This window comes from Athene noctua, chromosome 8 (genome assembly GCF_965140245.1).
Source record: "Athene noctua chromosome 8, bAthNoc1.hap1.1, whole genome shotgun sequence".
Taxonomy (NCBI): domain Eukaryota; kingdom Metazoa; phylum Chordata; class Aves; order Strigiformes; family Strigidae; genus Athene; species Athene noctua.
The window spans coordinates 28406578-28426469 of NC_134044.1; the positions used below are offsets into that span (position 1 = coordinate 28406578).

At 41.3% G+C, this 19892-nt stretch overlaps 1 protein-coding gene across 2 annotated transcripts; it reads right to left on the reverse strand.

The window, feature by feature from the left end:
• Positions 1-1107: 1107 nt before the first annotated feature.
• Positions 1108-19663, reverse strand: LOC141963121 (lysosomal amino acid transporter 1 homolog). Of its 2 annotated transcripts, XM_074912131.1 has the most exons (10): positions 19389-19663; positions 17539-17844; positions 16757-16879; positions 14982-15327; positions 13615-13744; positions 12389-12479; positions 10498-10622; positions 9495-9590; positions 8308-8493; positions 1108-2133 (listed from the first exon to the last, which is right to left on the reverse strand). In XM_074912131.1, exons 4-10 carry the CDS (start codon positions 15164-15166, stop codon positions 2032-2034), a joined length of 915 nt encoding a protein of 304 aa, XP_074768232.1. In that variant the 5' UTR covers positions 15167-15327; positions 16757-16879; positions 17539-17844; positions 19389-19663; the 3' UTR covers positions 1108-2031. The 2 variants fall into 2 exon arrangements, with proteins under 2 accessions (XP_074768232.1, XP_074768231.1); XM_074912130.1 differs by lacking the exons at positions 16757-16879; positions 17539-17844; positions 19389-19663 and adding an exon at positions 16545-16709 and having other exon boundaries at positions 14982-15117; positions 15217-15327.
• Positions 19664-19892: the final 229 nt, after the last annotated feature.

Sequence of the window (19892 nt, forward strand, 5' to 3'; positions counted from 1 at the left end):
ATTATTTTCCATTAAAAGTCTCAAATTAAATCGCAGCAACTTTCTATGCCCCATATTTGGCTGTTCTAACAACAGTATGAAACGGGGATAAAATACATCCCAAAATAGGATTACATCAAGCAATAAAAGGGGAAATAATCTTTGAAGAAATGATGTAAGAACAAATTCTAACTGCATTAAAAAGTAACAAGTCATGGTTTCAATCGCCAGCCAGGCAAGAGTTTGATAATCTCGTGTACAGCATATAAATCCGCGAGCGACAAATTGCGTTTTAATTTATGTACTGAAAAGGTTAACTTCTAATACCCTCGGCTTGCTGCAGAAATCAGGGCAAACACGTCTGCCCCAAGCACACACTGAGACTAGTGAAGTGACCGGCCCCACCGGGCGGATCTCGCGTGACCCCCGGGCGTCTGGCAGAGCTCTAAAACGTTGCAGAAGTTCTTGGCTTTTCACAAGACGACGCAGCAAATCCTTTTTACTCGGCTATCGGGGCAGGGAGTGCCAAGCAGCACTTCTGGGGGGGCACAGGACCAGGAGCCATCGGGACCCGGAGCCGCCGGGATGGGGTTATCCCGCTTGGGCCACCGACACCCAACCACCATCTCACCTGACGGGACCCGATCCACCGCAAGAACACGGAATGCGGTTACTCGTGCAAGTTCCTGCTGCAACAGAGGCTGAAATGAAATTTTCAGGGGATGAGGCTGCCCCCCACTCCTCCAAAACCACCCCAACCCTGTTCCACGGGGCTTTATCGGTGGCGCGTGAAGATCTGTACGAGCTCAGAGAGAAAAATGCTTCATTTTTAGTGTGTGCTTTTGGCAGCTGTTTAGATATGATCATCTGAACTCATTAGTTTATTATTTTTAAAAGAACTTGATTATATGTTTTAATCTGTTTTGACTTAGTTCTTATTATTAGCTTTTATTATTTAAAACCAAAACTTAAATCATGTCCTTTTCGCAGCTACCTGAAATCAAAAGGAAGGAGCCCCAGGATAACCCCACAAATGTATAAAAATGCTCATACTGACCTTTTTACAAAACCAGCCCTCCTGCTCACAAACTTATTTATTGAAGAGTCATTCATTCTACTCAATGAAGTGTTAACAGAAAGTTTATTCGTTGAGGTAACTTTATTAAAGTTTTCTTCAAACACAACACAGCACTGCAAAAAAAATGCAATTGCAAGGTACAGTCTCCTTAGCTTCTCTTTTTTTTTTTTTTTTTCTCTGTGGTACTTATCTAAAACAGAAGCTTGCAAAGAAAATGCATGTTGTACAAAACCATTCCATGGGGTATATGATGACATACAGCAATTGTAATCCTCGGAACACACAGGTATTGATGTATAAATGCTTTAACTCTAAAAAATAAAATGCAGAGCGAAACTCTGCGATGAGCTGTATGTGAGGCTCCCACCAACTGTCACCAGGCTTCTGCTTTTGCATCAATAATGGATCCTCTGTGCTGAAGTTACTTAATTATCAGGTGTTTTTCCCTCTGATGCACACAAAATTGAGTATGAACAGAATTGAGTATGAATAAAAAAGGCCAAATCTTACTATTCAATGCAACTGGACTGAGCAGCCTGTGACTCCAGGCTGGGCTCAAGGCACAGGGTGATCTCATCCTCTGTTTTTAAACCAGCCACTCTATGGTTAACTAGATGTACATGTTCATCTAAAAATAAACAGTCATCCCACGGTACGCACTGTAGCATGATGGCAAATAAATAATTCTACAGAGCCTACTGCTGTGACTCAATATCATACTTTGGGGAGAAACAGCTAAAATTAGGGGAAAAAAATAGGGGGAGAAATTGTATCTATTCTGAAACAATACAGTAAATATTAAATATTTTATTATTGGCATGTCTTTCTCAAGTAAATAACGACAAATTAATGACAAAATAAATAATAAAAAATAAGTACTAAATGTGGTCCCTAAGCAACTGCAGTTTTAAGTGTTTGTCAAAGTCATCCAGGAGCAAAATCCAACAGAACCGAGAGCAGAACCCAGCCTGACACTAGGCAGGCTCCTCGTTCACCAGCAAGGGCTCCACTTCCAGCGCTACCGGCCCCGGCCGCCGTTCCCTGGGCTGCCCATAGAGGACAAACTGCACAGTCACCTGGTATTTTCGGGGTAAGGAAGTACTTAACCGTGATACAGAGGTAGCACTTGCAGCGCTTGCTTTCAATTAAAACCAAAATAAACTGTAGAGAATAAAAGCAGCCATCCATTTCGTTCTGGCGCTGACTCTGAATACCACAGTCCGCAGAGGAAAGCTTTAAACTTGCTGTATCTAATTCATGTACTGTAGTGTAAGTATTATCCATTTATTTAATCCCGACTGTGGAATTTTCTACATTAGCATATAACCTTTTCCAAATCCGACTTAACGCTCATTTTCAGTATTACTTTACAGCAAAAAGTTTAATCATATTTTACGTGCAACACTAGAAAAGGGAACGTACGGAAAAATTCTACCCCAAAACTTCAGATCCCCTTAGTTATGTGGCTCAAATACACGTGAAATCTCCTTTACTACCTCATCCTCGTGCTTGCAAGGGTCCCAAGTGGGAAATTCGTTAGCAGCAGCATAAGGAACAGTGTGGAATCCAACATATTGCCCTGTGCTACTCCAGCCTCTAAATACCAAATACTGCGGGGCCAGGCTGAGGGGGGATGCTGGGGAGGAGGGGAAGTTACTCAAAACTTTCAGAAATAGATCAGCAGGGCCCGATCAGAAACCAAAATTCTCATTTCCTGCAGAATTCTAGGCGGTTCAATATTTACAGGCACTGGCACGCAGACAACGCTGTGACTCGATGTTTAATGCTGTTTTCAACACAGAATTGTGCAATTAGACGTAATTATTTATTTCTGTTGTAAAGTAGACCATTGGAAATACTGCCAATCTAAAAAGAATTAACAAGCTCGTCCTTTTTCTCCGTGGTTCCAGCTCTCAAACAAAATTATTGACTTGGAGCACAGTCAGCCTTTAAATAGCGTGTATCTAGAACTGAAAGTTGGTTTACTCTTCAGAATTTTTGCTAGATAGTTGGGGAGTTTTAGGCTTGAGTACTGAACTTGATACAAAAGGCTTTGTTTTCTGATAGAGATACCATTTTAAGACATAAAGATCTCGTACAGACCTATCCAGCTAGGCCCTTCCCTTAAGTATTCTTTTCTATTCCATGCTAAGAAATACACACAGCACCTCACTGGATAAAGATTTCCTAGGCACACTAAATCGAGATGGAAATGACTTGCGATGGAAAGCAGCAACTGTCTTCACAAAGCCAAGCCACCACCAGCCAGCAAAGAGCAAATCCTCTCTGTACGGCAGGGTTTGGGGTCTCCTATTGTGTTTCTACTCACTTTAGGAACTTTTTTAAAATTTTCCTAAAAGAGGGAGTGATTTCAGCAGCAGACTATGCTAAACCCAGCATTACTTGCTATCCAACTTCAAGGAAGAAAGTTTTAAGAAGGACATTAGATGGGTGGAAGCAGGTGTAAGTAGGGAGCCTCTAACACGAGGATCTGCGTGAGAGCAGGTTTAAAGGCACATGGTGTAGAAACAAGTGGCCATGAGTCCAGCCTTGTACAAAGTCCAAAGTACACTCTTAGAAGTCCAGGTTTCACAAATCACCGTTACTTTTTAAATGTAAAACCCCATTTAAAAATGAAATAATTTCTCTGGGAGGAAATCTGACATACAGAATTCTACAAGAAACACTTTAGATCAGTTAAAATAACTTGGCTGGTAGACAACGGTTGTGAGAAGTTCGATGTATGTGATTATTTATAAAAGTAAGGAGAGGGAGAAGAAAAAAAAAAAAAAGAAGCGCTTTCTGGGAGGCCTGGATGAACAGAGAGGAAATTCTCTACATCCTAGGCAGAGCCCCAAGAAATATCCCACCTTCCCAGAGCCTTCCAGCATCCCACCTCTGAGACCAATCAACTAAAGACTAGACAGGATTTCCTTCAGAGACAGCAGGTCAATGCTCCTTTTTAAGTATTTCTGCAGAATTATGTAGGGAACGCTTTCTTCTTATTGCTTAGCAAATTAATTTTATGGCATATATACCTACCACTTAAATTTCCTGCCTTTTTCTTTTTTATAGGCCTTGCTGTACTTGCAGCTGAGCACCTCCCCGAGTCTTAACAGTTGCGCTGGTGGAAAAAAACACTGTGAACTGGGAATCAAAGCTGCTGAAATCACACTGTGGGCTTGGGACTCTCAGCCACCAAGCTGGCAACAGCGACAGAACTTTTAAGGAGGAATAAATTATAAACACAAGTTACGGGGAGCTTATCAAACAGTATTTCCAGAGTAAGTTTTTGTAGCACACGTACTCAGCTGCTCATATGTTTAAAATAAATGCTAAACCACTAAGACTACTTAATACAGAAACTAACTCGCTGCTCAAGTCTGACTTTCTGGGGGAAACTTTTTAAGACCTAAGTATGCAGACAGCCCAAAGTGGAGGAGACAACCAAACTGACTTCTCAGAGAAAAGTTCAGGACAGCCACTGAGCTAGTGTATCAAATTCGTTTCCTTGATTTAAACAACGCAATGACAAAAAATGAAACAGTTTTGAGACAAAATCTGGTATGTACAGGAGCGCAGAGAAGTGGTATGTTTGGCTGGAAAACTCTCCGGGCTGAATTGTCAAGTCAGACTTACATTCTTGCACAGTGTAATTAAATTACAAAGCGTGATGTTTTGTAGAAGTACATAATGGATTCCAAGTGGTTGCCCTGCAAATCACAAAAGGTGCAAGAGAAGAGTCTGTGTACAACAGCTTGGCTCTTGCTGAATATACTTTGGCCACCTAGTAACAACCGGGCTCTGCTTAATGAAAAGAAGTACATGTGGAGGATCTGAACACAGTTCTCTGACAATAGGGTGATGTCAGATAAAAAATAATAAAAAAAAAAAAAAAAAGCAAAAATCTTGGTAAAGGGCTTTGTCTGCACTAAACACAAAGCAGAGTTGTTTGGTTTTGGGGGGAGCAGGGGAGGAAGGAAGCAGGATGAAAGAGGGTAGCAGACTCACAGAAAAGGACAAAGTTTTCTGGAAAAACTTGTACTAGATTCAGTCTCCGAAACTTAGTGATGGCCGCTACTCCCGGTCTAAGGACGTAACTGCTCATCAGCTGATTTTAAAATATGTAGTAGGGCCTCCTTGTGTACGAGTGAAACATGAAGTAATCATGCATTTAAGAAAAAAAAGCTCTAATAAGGTCCACCATGAAACCCTACAGTAGGCAAACCCAGACTAAGTGTCTCTGACTGCCCGGGCCCCCTGTCAGGCCCATTTCAACCCTGGGCTTTGTGGTTGCTTGAGAAACTCCAACCACCTTCCACTGCAAAGCTGCAGTTGGAAGGAAACACGTACTGGAAAAGAAAAAACATGTCCAATTTATAACTCAGATGTGTAATGCTCTGAAACTCCTCTTAAAATTAAAAGAGGACAATTCATACTTCACAAACAATTGGGCGCTTCCATTATTTATCGAAAATAACCGGCTTATTGTGCAACCAAATAACTTTAACTGTGGACACCAAGGAAACAGGATGACGGTGTTATCCTGTTAAACTGAGCTGAAACAACTCCAATGTAATCCTGCAGTAAGTAACGCTGGAGCTGCTGTTCCAGCTATGATCAGGACTCCATTTGTTTCTAAAAATAGTCAATGCCAGCCGTGTCAGATGGAAGCAAAAGAATACTGCAGCAGACACAGAGTAAGTGAACTCTTAATCCTGGCTTGGACCTTGAGAAATGAGAGTTTATTTTCCACCTAATGAAACTCTGGACACTATCAGGAATAAAGTCTACTAGAATGAGGCAATTCCTGCAACTACTCCTCAAAGCAGAGACTGTCTGTTACACAAACGATCAATTATGAAACACCTCCCTCTTAGAAATTGTGACTGTTTTCCAAAACCCAGGTGATCCTGTTCTTCATTTTCTGGTCTAACATGACATATCAGTTTGTTTGTTTTTTTTATTTTATTTTCTTGCTTGGCAAGAGACAGTAACGAAGCTCTCTTTTTAAAAGCATTGACTTCCTTACCTTCAGGGCTTCTCAAAGCAGGAGGTCTGCTTTTGTTTTCTCTTGATTACAAATACTTCATACATTTTCAACTAACACTATATACTTGACTAGATTCCTATAAGCTCCTCACCCTGATTTGGAAGCATCTGTTTTCAATATAATTTGAACTGGAGGACTATTAGCAAGATTGGATTCAGACTCCAATCAAGACAGAACCCAGAAATGAATGTCATGTGCACACTGGCACTGCAATCCTGGGGCAGGGCTCCGAGAGGGGGAGGTTTGGGGCCAATACAAGTTTCTTTTCAGAGTATATCATAGAAAGGCATCTGCAAATATGCACACAACGTACTGTAAGGGTCATCAAGATCAAGTTCTAGGGTTTTTTGGGTAAATAAATACTGGCTGGTTTGTTTCCAGCTGGGGGGCTGGGGGTAGAAGAAAGAATCCCTACTTTGCTCAGGGAACAAAAGGCCTGAGCGCTCCAACGAGCCACACGGGCTACCAACCCTGAATCCCTGCAGTCTGCATTGGCTCGTAAAGGAGAAAACGACAATTTATCTCCAAAGGGGCCACGAACCACAGTTTAGTCTCATCACTCTAGTGGAGTATTGTGTTCCCACGCTGCAGAATGTTTCACTAAACTGCCCATTTAAATCACCATGGCTGGAGATGCAAAAAAACCCCAAAACCCCACAGATGGCTGTTCTGAACGACAGCATAATTTAACAGTCCATCCACAGGCCAGGGTCGGCTGTCCCATCGCTAGTCTGATTGGAGTTACTTTAATCAGAAAGACAAGACTGATGCCTGGGAATCATAACTTCTGGAACTGTTCCAGGTAAATCTGGTAAAGAACTTCCTTTTAATGTGGAATGGATTAACACAATATGCTTCAGCATGGTCCTGAAGTCACTCTTCATTTCATCCCGTTGGAGAGTTTGAGTTCGTGGGGCTAAGTACCAACATGTTTTCAGACACAAACCTGAAATTCTTACTTCAGGAGAAACCAGAAAACCTCAACTTTATACTGTTTTAAATGAAGATACAAGCTATAGTAACAAGGCAGGTGACTATAAAGCTGTAGGGAACAGTAAGACCAAGTACCATCACATCACTGTCCACTAGGCTTTTAAAGCAAAAGCAAAATATTACTCTAAATGTTTTGCCTTTAAAGTCTTGATCACAAAACGCTAATGCTGAGTCTAGAACGAGCACAGCAATAACCAATATACTGTGGGCATCTTATGTACGTCCCCTGAACATATGAATAAAAAACTATAGTGTTTTAAGTTTGCTGAGGACTTTAAAGACACTGGCATACTAATCTAGACAACTGTGCAGCTGGTTTCCCCTTCGCATGACTCAGTGAGCAGAGCTGCTGGTTTTCAGAAGCACTCAGTGTCTCAGTGCATCTGATTTTGCCCCAAATTACTCAGTTAAGGGTAGCTGCAGCATTTCTTTGTTAAGTGCTATTTTCTGAAACGAAGTTTGCCAAAACCTCACTGTTTGTCTCTGACGTTCATGCAATCTTGCAATAACACAATTTAACCAAATTTTCAAAGCTGTAATTCTATATTTGTCTTTAAGAACTGACAGGTTCGGGGCTTTTGGGTTTTTTTTTTTACATTTATTAGACAGCAACCCCCCCTGCCCAACTTTTAGTATACTACATGTTCTACTTTTGTCCATGTTATACTACATATTTCTACTTTTTATACTAATATTGTACTTTTGCTTTAAAAGCCTAGTGGACAGTGATGTGATGGTACTTGGTCTTACTGTTCCCTACAGCTTTATAGTCACCTGCCTTGTTACTATAGCTTGTATCTTCTTTTAAAAGAGTATAAAGTTGAGGTTTTCTGGTTTCTCCTGAAGTAAGAATTTCAGGTTTGTGTCTGAAAACATGTTGGTACTTAGCCCCACGAACTCAAACTCTCCAGCGGGATGAAATGAAGAGTGACTTCAGGACCATGCTGAAGCATATTGTGTTAATCCATACAAGATATAAATTAACCTGTGCAATGCAGCTTTCATGTAGGTATTTTCTACAAACTTGTTATTCTTATCAAAAAATATTATTATAAAAAACATACCGATGATTGTTGAGAAAGAAGATTTTATGATCAGGTTAGAATGACTGTAAAAGTTTTCATTTAAAAAAAAATCCACTTAATTTCTGACCTACTTATTAACAAGCCTATCCTGAGAAACAGTTATAACAAGAAAAGGATACAAAAATGTCTAGAAACAAAACTCCAAAGCTCCCGATGAGCCAGGGCAGATGGTGTATAAAGTAGAGGGCGCGGAAGGATTCAGTAGTGGGCATCTTCAAAACAAGGCTCAGTCCGTATGTACAGTTTCCCATCATGGCTAATGCAAACAGCAGGTAAGAGGTGCCTTCTGTCGATTTTCTTCGGAACTAAATGCAAAGAAGATTTTACAAATAGAAAGAAATGTTAAAACATCTATCGCGGTAGCCAGTTACAGATAATTCTGACATGTTGTCCTATAACACATCCAAAGACTTTCAGTCATTCTTGTCCATCTCTTCCTGGGCTCTGAATCCTCTGAGCTTGGTACTTTCACCATGTACCACTGAAAACTACAGAAATTATTACAGTCCTTAGAAGCAGCTCCAGTTAATGTAATTTTTATATAAGTGCAAAGCAGCAAGGATAATCTGCTTCCAAACCATACTTAGTTCTTAAGAAATCTGTTGCTCTATCAGCCTGTTCAGTAGACCTTTTTGAAAATATTGTGGTATTCCAGCTGTGAAGAAAAAGGGAGAGGAGGAATACAAATAGGCTTGGAATGAACTGATCATTTCCATAATAAATTAAAATGCCTGGATATAACTGACAATGTGAAACCTTCTGGTCTTCTCTTGTGTTTGGGGTTTTTTTTTGGTTTTGGTTTGGTTTGGATTTTTTAATATATTGATAGTGAAGAGGCTGTGGAAAAAAATAAAGTCAGTAATGGCATCTGTATGAAAAGGGGCTAAAATTCTGAACTAATTTTCCACCAATTCTAACTTTTGATCCCATGGTTGGTCACTTATGGTAGAATAGTTTGGAGAGAGAGAAGGGGAGATACCCCTTGCCCATGACAACAATCACACAAAGCGTGTTTCTGTTCATATCTGATAAATCCAACTGTAAATATTTCACTTCCTCTTCCCCTGCCAAACAATCCTTGTCCATCAATCAAAGAACATAATTTTCCTAAAATTCTCACCATCCTTCTCTGAATGAGGAAAAAAACCCCCACCGACGTATTTTTTTCTTTATCATTTTAGACAGTCACAAAAGCAAAATAGGCTTTCAAGTTGAAGAGGGCTCGCTGTTAGGGAGAATCCAACATCTAAAGCAGCATAGATTATTTTGTAAAGCATACAAGTATACTTAGCAAAAAGCTACTTACATTTTTATACAGCTGAGGAAATCTACTTCCCAAGTAAAACACACAGGATATATAGCCACAAATGAAGCCTGACATTTCAATCATATCAAGAGAATTCTGAAAAAGAAAGGTACATGTATTTTGGCAAGAATGTTTTCAGGCATTTCAGAGGATTAAGCTGAGAGTCCACTGGCTGATTTTCTGGACAGAACTCTTTTCAAAGCAGTTCAGTGCTGCTCTTCAAATGACCAAAGAGGGCTAGAAAGGGTTTAATCTTTATCTCACAACAATGCACACTGCTGCATCATAGCCATGACTGAGATCAAAACTAGTGCTGGGCTTTAGGATACGACACTAATATCAATCCAGTTCTCCTGCTAAAAAAGCCTGGGCACAATAATTCAAACCAAAACTAAGAACTGTAGCTAGGGCCACTAAAAAAAAAAATGAATCATCCTGTCTGGAGAAAGCAGAATACTCATTTTTCACAGTTTAAGAGTTGTTAGTTTTCTCATTCTAGCTGTGTTTTGAAAATAAGCTGCTTCCCTGCTGGGCAATGTTGCTGGATTACAATTATTTTACTGGCATTAGTATGAAGGCCAAATTGTTAGAATAGCCTGTGAACTTTCCTGCTGAAATGACAGCGGCAGCAGGTACAATTGTAATTTTCCACTTTTATTGATCTCACTTGTGACTGTGTAGTCTCTACGTGGATGTCTACAGTATTTAACACAAGCAGAAACCCAACACGAAGACGTGTTATTTCAGAGCGGCACATCCTAGCGACCCAAGGGACAGAATAAGCCCAAAACACAGCAAGCTGCTAAAAGAAGCAATTTTATAACTATTTTTATTTCGGGGATGTACGGTCCGTAGTTAAAACATCCGCATAGTGCCACACTTATGGTTTCTAAAATCATTGTTGAAAACGTCATGCAACTTTCTTTAAAGCTGAGAGTACACAATCTTGTCAAGGTGCTTTTGGGTGGGATTTTGTTTGGAATGGAAGAAGGTAAGAACTTACATTACTTCTTTCCATTACTGTACTCTGGTCTTGGTTTCTTAGTAACAGCTGACAGAGTAAAATAACACTCAGTGCTATGCACACCATGATCCAGGTTATACAAAAACTCTTCAGGCTCTTGCTGCCTAAAACGACACACAAATTAGCTGAAAAATAACATCTGCTGTTGATTTGAGGTTACTTTTTGTTTGCGATATGAACATGTAAATTTAAAGGTACAATTTCAGGTATCTTTTTCTTGGCAGCGACGTAAGCCCACCTCTTTCTTCTGGGCTCTGTGCCCACCATCATAGTTGTGCTGTGTCTTTGTGCAACAACTGAGGGTAGCAGTGCAGGAGCAGGAGGCGAATTCCTGAAATGGGCATTGCTACTGAGAGAAAATTTTCATACTCAGCTTATCTCTTACATTAACTCCTAATAGTTTACAATTAAATAACTAACAGCTGATAAACAGAAAGCTGCTAAGTAGAATAGAATGTGTTTCTCTCAAGATCTCTTGATTAAAAACTGCAAAAGCAAGGATATTTGAAATGGAAATTAATGAGAATATCTTTCGGATCAATATGCAATCTAAGTGCTGGGCTGGACCAGTCTCTATGGCCACGGTCAGCGAGATATCGAGCCTCACTGAGACTCAGGTATTCAAAGACACAGACTCCATACAGCAAGTCTCCACAGACACCTACAAGACAACCTGAAAATGGCAGACAACCCTGCAGAACTCTGGAGCTACGCGAGATGCTGGTGAAGTCCTGCAGTCGCTGTTAGCAGGGGAACAACCTGCTGTAGGGCGTCACGCAGCCTGCCCTAAAGACCTGGAGTCTAAACAACACAGACTTAGAAGTGCTGTTCCACAGGCTGCACTCTGCGACGCAAAACTGACCCAGTTGTGGAGGGGAACTGCTCCAGAAGTGGGTATTGAAAAGCCCTCTCCTGCAGCTTTAATCACAGTACCATTCCTCCCTCTCCAGCTATGCAAACCATTGAGCTGAAACAGGCACTGGCAGTTAAAATGTACAAAAGCCTGTGTTTGTTTTCAAGAGTAGGCAGCAGGAAGGAAATATCTTCAGCGCTGACCTATCTCCAGGTTTATTATCAGTTCCATATTGAATGAATCTGCTTTATCCCTATTTAGTCTGCTGGGCAGGCATCTGTTTTACTTCAGCTTTTTGTTACCTCTGCTGTACCATGGATTTTCTTTGATACATTATTTTTTTTTTCAGATTGATGAGTTAATGTTTTTGATTTGATACAACGTGAACAGAGCTTTCTGTCTTCCATTTCAGTCAAAACAGTAGTCCATTGGTAGGCTGAATACTCCAACTACTGCCAGGATTTTATGAAGCACAACTCAAGTAATTTCATTCCCCTTGAATATGTTTTTTAACTGTATGTATTGAAACAGAACACGTGAAGATGTCAAGATATTTTATGCTATAAGCAAACAAAGTCCGGTTTCAATCAACATGCAGAAAACTAACTGAACCGCACAAAGGAATAATGCCTGCTTTCAACTTATACATGTATTTAGATAGCTGTAAGGAGATAGTAAGGATGGAGTAAGTTAAAATACAGAACCAGATTCCACAGAACTACTGCATTCTTTATGTCTACCTAAACTGAAAGTACTACACGGAAAAATTGACTGATACTATGTGGGTAAGACAAGAGAAAGGCAGAAGGGGAGAGAAGAGAAAGGGTAGGATTTTCACAAGAACCTGAGAAAACTAGAAGCAATAGGTCTAGAAATTCCAACCAGAATTTGTGCACTCTATTTTTTGATCCCTCTGAAGAAAAATTATTTAAATGCTGTAGAAAAATATCAAAGAAAATAGAAAATATCAGAGTGTGCTACGTTATGGAGAACGTTTTAATTGTTTAAAAACCTTACATTTTGTCATCTTCTGATTCTTGAGCTTATAGTAGACAAATTGTGAAATCATAACTATATCCATGTTAACATAAAAAATGGCAGTGACAGTCTGAAAGAGAAGACACATTTACTTGTTCAGTATACAAATAATTCAAAATATCTTATAACTGCATGGAAATTTTACTTCATAATGATAATGTGAATGACAAATACCAAAATACTGCCAGAAAAAAAAAAAAAAAAAAAAAAAAAAAGCCGTTCCAGTACAAAACAAGCTGGAGCACTGCAGATGAATGCAGTGTAAACCTTATGCAACAGGGACTTGCTGACACAATCACAATAGTTGGTCGTTTCCCAGGACACGTAGCACAAACTCCTACCTGGGCAGACTGAGAAATCCTTCCTGTCCAGAAGCTTAAGTCTGCTCTATCTAGTTTCCCAGCACCTCAGAAGCTGCTGATCTTACCCAGTGCCTCTTATCTCAGTAAGACAAACCCAACATCCTCTCTTCCCCTTTTCATAAGGGGGAGATGGAACAATTAGCACCTCGCTTTAAGTTGTAAAAGAGAAGACAACTCTGTCCAGCCTTGGGTCCACCTCCAGCTTGTGAAAATGTCTGCAGGTGCCTGACACATGCCTCTGTCTCTTTTAATTAAGAGTCAAAAATGAAAACCCCAGATAAGAAAGTTTCAGGCACAATTAACATACTGCTGAAAACAATTGTTCCTTTCAGGGAACACCCCCCCTTTAATGAAGAAAATCAATTTTCAAATTAGTCAGACATTAACAGCTTTCAACTAGTATTTCCCTGTTAACAAACAGCTTTCTTATGAAAAAAGAAAAGCCCAAAACACAAGAGGCAGTTTAAAGAGTAGCTGCCCCAAACCAGCTTGATCTATTACAAGCTAAACAACACAACTTCCTTCCAGCCCCATTTGCTCTGCAAGCTTACTTTGAAGCTGAAGTTAAATGAAAATTCCCCACTTCATTCATCACTGAGTAACACCCAGTAAGTCTCTCTGAATGTTAATTACAAGCATGAAATGGTTCCTATAACACATAACAGTATCAATGTAAATATTTGGGAAATTATGACTTATTTGACAGATGGTAGATCAGTTAACAGAATACAAAACTATTTTCCTTCCCAGCAGGTACTTCACTGTGCAATATTAAGGTATCCCAGAGTTCAAAGAGCCAGTTTGCAAAGGATAAACCAAAAAGTAGGAATATTGACAGATTACCTGAATTGGCAGTTGATTTGTTAAATAACAGCCTATGAAATTGGTAAGATCTCCAGCTATCCAACACAGCAGAAAGCCCAAAGACAGCGCTTGATCCACTCTTCCATTCCGATAGGCAACGTAAATTTGACTGGCACAAATTCCAGAAGTAATTGTAAAATAGCATAAGCAAAAAACATTTAATAAGCTCAAAAGCACATTTTTCAAAATCTGAATAAAGATTAAAACTCTAGCCACAAGAGACCTATCACAGCAGTACTCCACTTACCTTTTGAAGAAGAACTCAGTATCACTATAGCTCACCATGTCTTCCTCTAACTTAACAAAAGACTCAAATCACAACCTCATTACTGCCTGCACGTGCTCCTTTTTTGTGGCCTGCACTGAAATATCGTTTTCTGGTCACCAGAACTATGCTGTAAGCATTTTATAGTCATCTGCTGTAAATACCGGCCTTTAAAATACTGAAATAAGAAAAACACTTATTTAACATAGAAGGGCAAAGAATGAACAAAGCTGTTAAAAGAGTTGACAACTACACTTACGCCTCTAAATTGGAGAACTATTATTCTGACTCACAATGGGGACTATGAAGCAATCCCAAACGCGAGTCCATTAGACAAATCTTGATGAATTCCACGCTCACTAACATGACAGTTTTAATGTAAAGCCCCCTTTCAACTAATATTTCTGAAGCTCAACAGCTTACTAAAAGTGGTTTTATTTTGCTTGATTTCCATAGCCCTTTTACCAGTTCAGTAAATTATATCCCCCTGATGGAGACAGACTTTGGAGTCAATCCCATTTTGTTTCAGGCATTTTCACCTGCTGGGAGCATTTCTACTTCTCCTTTGTCATCTCCTACCAACATATTTGAAACCTGAATCCCGTGCCAGTGACCAAACAGCAGCTGATTTCGTGCTACCAAAGTGCTAACTCATGTACCGCTTCTGACTTTTTCCCAGTCCAAATTTAATTGGCAGGAGCCAGCACGGCAGTACCGGTGACACAGCCTGTGGTTTAAATAAACACCGAGCCAGCTTCTGCTGCAAGTGTGCCTGCGCCTGCACACACATCTCGGGGTGGAGAAGATAAGAGAGAAGAGGTGATTTATTCTCATTTGCTCTAAGTGGCAGAGATTAGCGTCAATTCAGTACAACAGAACAGTACATCAAGCTCATTTGTCAACCACCAAATATTTTTGCAAACATGAACAACATGCTTCTCTGGCATATTGTATCTGTATTATGCAGATGGAGAAATCTTGGAAAAATCCAAGATAAAGTTTTTTTTAAAAAGGCAGCTTTTGAAAAAGGCTGCGGGCAAGATTACTCATGTTTGAGGACTGCTTAAGACTTTAAACTTACGGTAGTGCAGCAAACAGAAAACAGACAATGGAAATCAGTCCTATGACAACGCTCCAATACTCCCACGCGTTCTCGACACATTCTTCCAGGAGATGCCAAATCCATGGTGTTCCATTTATGCACAATCTCCTATTCTCTATTGGGGAGATATTGAAAGCGTGTGTATACGGCTGAGAAGCCATCATTCCTTGGGCCGAGGTTCAATTCAGAAGTTTATTTCTGCCTCCATTTTTACCCCATGCAAATCCGCAAATCCGTTTACCAACGCTGCGCGGCCGCTGTGGAAAGACCTCTGCATCCAGACGGATGCTTGATATCACAGTTATTTCCAGTCTCATAAACGAATCTGCCAATGCAAAGGAATAAATACAGCCAGGGTGAATAAGACATTAACTGTACAATGCTTGCTTACACTTACTGCTTACAGAAGAGAAGTTAAGACTTCCAAGAAAGAAAAATACTTTGTGGTCCATCATTAGCATTCATTAGCTCCTGACGAATATGCAACACTCCAGATTTATATCACTACAGCATTTTAGTCTGAGGTTGTGCTAGACTGAGACTGCCAGTTACACTGAGGTGCCAGGAATGGGCTACAGGCTGATGTAAATCCAGCAATTTATTTGCACTTCAGACCAAATCTCTGATTTTCACGTTCAGTGTTATGCCAGTAAAGTAACAGCCCTCTCTTTAATGGTACTAGCCCAGATTCTGAACACTCAACTCACTAAATAGAAATATAATGTTGCTTTCTATGCAACTAACTTTAGGATAATGTTACGAAAAAGAAGCCACTTGTGACTCAGATTCCAGATGAGCTCTATGGTCTACGTGAACCTAGCTAGCCCATCAGACTAACTAGTGATTCCACATAGGGTCAAACAGTTTGGGTTATTTAATATTCCAGAGGAAAGACAAAAAGCGTAAGAAACTTGCAGAAGGCAAATACAGGGTACTCCTGCCCCCAGAATCCCCAGAATGAAACACAATAGTACAACATGGCTTAAATTTTGAAGCAAGGGAGGGTTGGGTTTGACCTTTAAAAATATTTTCTTGAAGTCAGTTATAATAATTCTGGATATTGTTTGTTTCTCCTGAAACAACCATCCTCTTTGAAACTTTAATATTTGCTTAGAAGGCTAACCACTACAAAACTGAAGAAAGTGTTAACAAAAATGCAGAATTATCTATTACTATCCCTCGAAACTTCCTGCTGACAAAACCCAGCTGATACCCTACTTATTCTGATGATATTTAAGTCCTCTGAAGTTTAGTAATTCCTCATACAGAGGAGTTTAAAATCAGCTAGCTATTAAGGAAAAAAAGCCAGAGCAAATGCACTGTTTAAAAAAACCCAACCGAACAAGAAAATAAGTACTGTACTAGTAGGTTCACCTGTTTAGTATTTAAAGCCAGATGTAAAACCGAGAACAAGAAAGATGGGGAAAATTTTTAAGACCATTTGGAACATCTCAGATGCATGGCGATTTCAGGAAACAGAAGAAGTAATACCGAGGTACAGAGCATCCCTCTAGAAGTGAATGAAGTTATGCCATAGCTCACCACACCCGTCCCCAGAGGCCTGATGAAGTGGCTGGCAGTTTGGATGTTCTTCACACACACACCGGGACAGAGCTTGGAAGGGCTGACGTACCCTTTCTGCAATTAACAGCTTGGAGCCATCCTCATGATGCATCAAACTACTTCAAAATCTTAGTAAAGCTTCGGAAAGTTTGTTTTCATAGAGCATCAGTCACTGTAAAGTTAGGACTCACTTTGCTAGTCATTGAGAAAGCTGCTTTTTCTTTTCAAGAGGCTTCAGGTATCTGCAGCGTAAACACTGGAACAAGTTTTCTGCAGAAACTGTCTGCCTCTCAAGAGAACTGTCATCACTGGACCTAAACCAATTAAACAATAAAAAAAGAACATGTATTCACACTGAGAGCTCACCTTGGCCTATTAGACATATTCAGTTTATTCAGCATATACTGGTGAAGTTATTAGGCTTTGTAGGCATTTTTGAAAATAATTCTTAAAGTTAAAAAGAAAAGTTGTGAGTAACATTTCAAGTAAACTTTCCCACTCCCGTACTCCACAGGGTTTTACAGGGTTTTACCAGCCACTACAAGGAGAGAAACATCAAAGCACACATACTACTCCAGAGGCAGGTTTTAGGCGTGAACTTTCAACCATTTAGAAACAGTGTAACAAAAACCTTACACATTTTATTAAGCTTCGTCCCAAAGTATTTCAAGATAAGCAAAATACGTCAGATGTAAAAAAAAAAAAGAAAAAGGAAGATGAAACATGGTATTTTAAAACGATGTCTGAAAAATTAGGTTTAACATGGTATTTAATGTCTAAATACCATAACTGCAGTTGGACTCACGCGTGCAAAAGTTCTCTTAGAAGATCAAGGACTATGCGGCAGCAAGTCTAAACAAGGCAATTCAGACTCAATCACCTGATCTCACGCTATATCCTGCTCCAAAACCCTGCAGCCATTACGGAAAACCAAACAGTTTAAAGAGTGGTAGGAATTAGACAGGCCACTTACACTTCCCAGATGACCGAAGACTCGAGCTTTGGCCTCCTGCCACACAACACACTTAACACATTTAAAGCATGTGGATATGCTTGGTTTGTTACGACTTAACATTTACGCAGCAGAAAAAACGTTCACGTTGCCAGTCCTTGGGAGCGTATTTTTAATCTTATGATAATTGCTGTCTTTCTTAAATCCCCAGCAAAATACTCTGTCCCAGTGAGAGCTCCATCACCAAACCCAGCAAATTCCACCAGCAGTTAGAACAACTGGACACATCAGCCGGACGCATCAGCCACAAAACCTGAACTCCTCCTGCTGTTGATGGGAAGGCAAAAGGCAACAGTGTCAGTGTTTGATCTATTTTCACACCTGGACCCGTGACACACCTATTTTCACACCTTGACACTCAAGTATTTCATAACTACACTTTCAGCTCAAAAGAATAATGGTGTTTGAGCAAGACCGATACAGATGGTTCCCTCCCCCAATATGTAGCCTTGCACAGAGATGCGAATTTCTCCTCAACATTTAAAAAACCCCCTTTCACTTACTCTTATTGCATTAAACGTTTTCCACCTGAAAAGAGGATAAGGAGACTGCTATGACATTTTTTTTGTTCCTGTAGTATTTAAGTTGCCAATGATGAGAAAAGAAAATAATATTAAAAGGTGATTTATGCTCCTATAACAATTCCTTGCCTGTAACCTCATATTCTTTCTCAGATTACTGCCCAAATACTAGTTTCATTTGGAAAAGTTACAGTAAAAATATTATTTTCACAGAACAGTTAATTTGGAACTTTGACATCATACCTTTCTGAAAAGGTTTGGTGTTTGTCTAGCTAGAAATAAAACCATTATGGTGCAAGATATTTACTAAGAACGAATCAGCAGCTTGAGAGCCCTGTGTGGACACTCTTTTTCTTATTTTAATACTTTATTCTGGGGGTAAAAAAGTACACGCAGAAATAGTCAATGATTTAAAAGTGAAATCCACTTCACTAATAGCAGCTTCACGGTGCAGAGGAGGAAAAGCAAGCTGTCCCTGGAACCTGGGAGCCTTCCCCCAGATTCTCTGCTCCTCCAGCTGCCAAGCTGCCCTGAACATCCCCGCGATGTGGCTGCTGCATGTTCCTGGATGTCAAACAACGAGACGTGGCTAGTAATGCGTAAAGATGTCAGATACGTGTGTTTGGCAGATTTTAGATTCTCTAAACAGCAGCTAATAACAGCTTGAAATCTAAAAGGCTGTTCAGTTGTGCAGTATTCAAAATTTAATTACTCTTGGGGGGAAAGAAAAAAAAAAAAAAAAGTGGAGCTAAACTAAGAACTAATTCAGGGATTCTTCAAACACTTCTCAGTTTTAACCCGGTTATTGTATTTTGTCTCCAGTTATTTTCTAAACATATTTCTACGCACCCCCGACTGTGAATGCTGCCTCTTCAGAGGTGATGATAAAGCATGACCGCTTTTTACCTAGAAAAAAAAGCCCAGTTCTCACAGAAGACTTACAACCCAGCTTAGGAAAAAAACAAACAAACAAACAAAAAAAAACCTAAGGAAGCGCTTTTCCTCAGGAGAGCTCGCGGGCATCCCAGCCCTAAAGCCCCCGGCGAGCCCCATCCCTTGGGACAAGGTGGGTGCAACGACCTGGGGCCTTCTGCAGCCCCCGGGGGCCCCGGCCGCCCGCCCCCCCGCCCGTGACAGTCCTCTGAGGAGAAACGGGGAAGGCGACATGAAAGGAACGACAACTTAAAATGGCTTTAAGGAAGGGCAGGGGCTCTCTAGCTCCACGCAAAGCGGGCTCGGCCCCGGGAACCCAGGGCGGGCCTGACGGACCCGAGCGCGGCAGGCACCGACCTGGCGAGGGCTGATGCTGCTCCGGGCTCCGGCGGGGCGCGGCGGGCCCGCCCGGCGCCGCGCACCGATCCCCGCGCACCGATCCCCGCGCCGCCGCGCTGCTGCCGCCACCGGAGGGCGGCTTCGCCTCACGGAAGACCCTGCGGAGAAGGAGCGGAGGGGAGGGGGGTGTGGGGGGTTACCCACCGTGCCCTCAGCCCCACGCCGAGGGGCAGACGCGGGGAGGGGGAGAAGGCCGGGCCCCCGCCCCCGCCCGCCCCTTCCCGTCCCTCTGCCCGCCGCCGCCATCAGCCGCCGCAGCGGCGGGGACGGGGCGCCCCCTGGCGGCGGGCGGGGCCGCTCCCCTCAGACCGGGCCCCGCCGGGAACCGGAGCCCCGGGGATGGCGGCGGGGGGCGGAGGGACGGGGCTGAGGGAGGGAGCGGTGCCCCGGTGCCGCGGGCTGGTACAAAACTGGCTCTTGGGCTAACGCGGCTCTGTGCAGGCGGAGGGGCCTCAAAGCGGC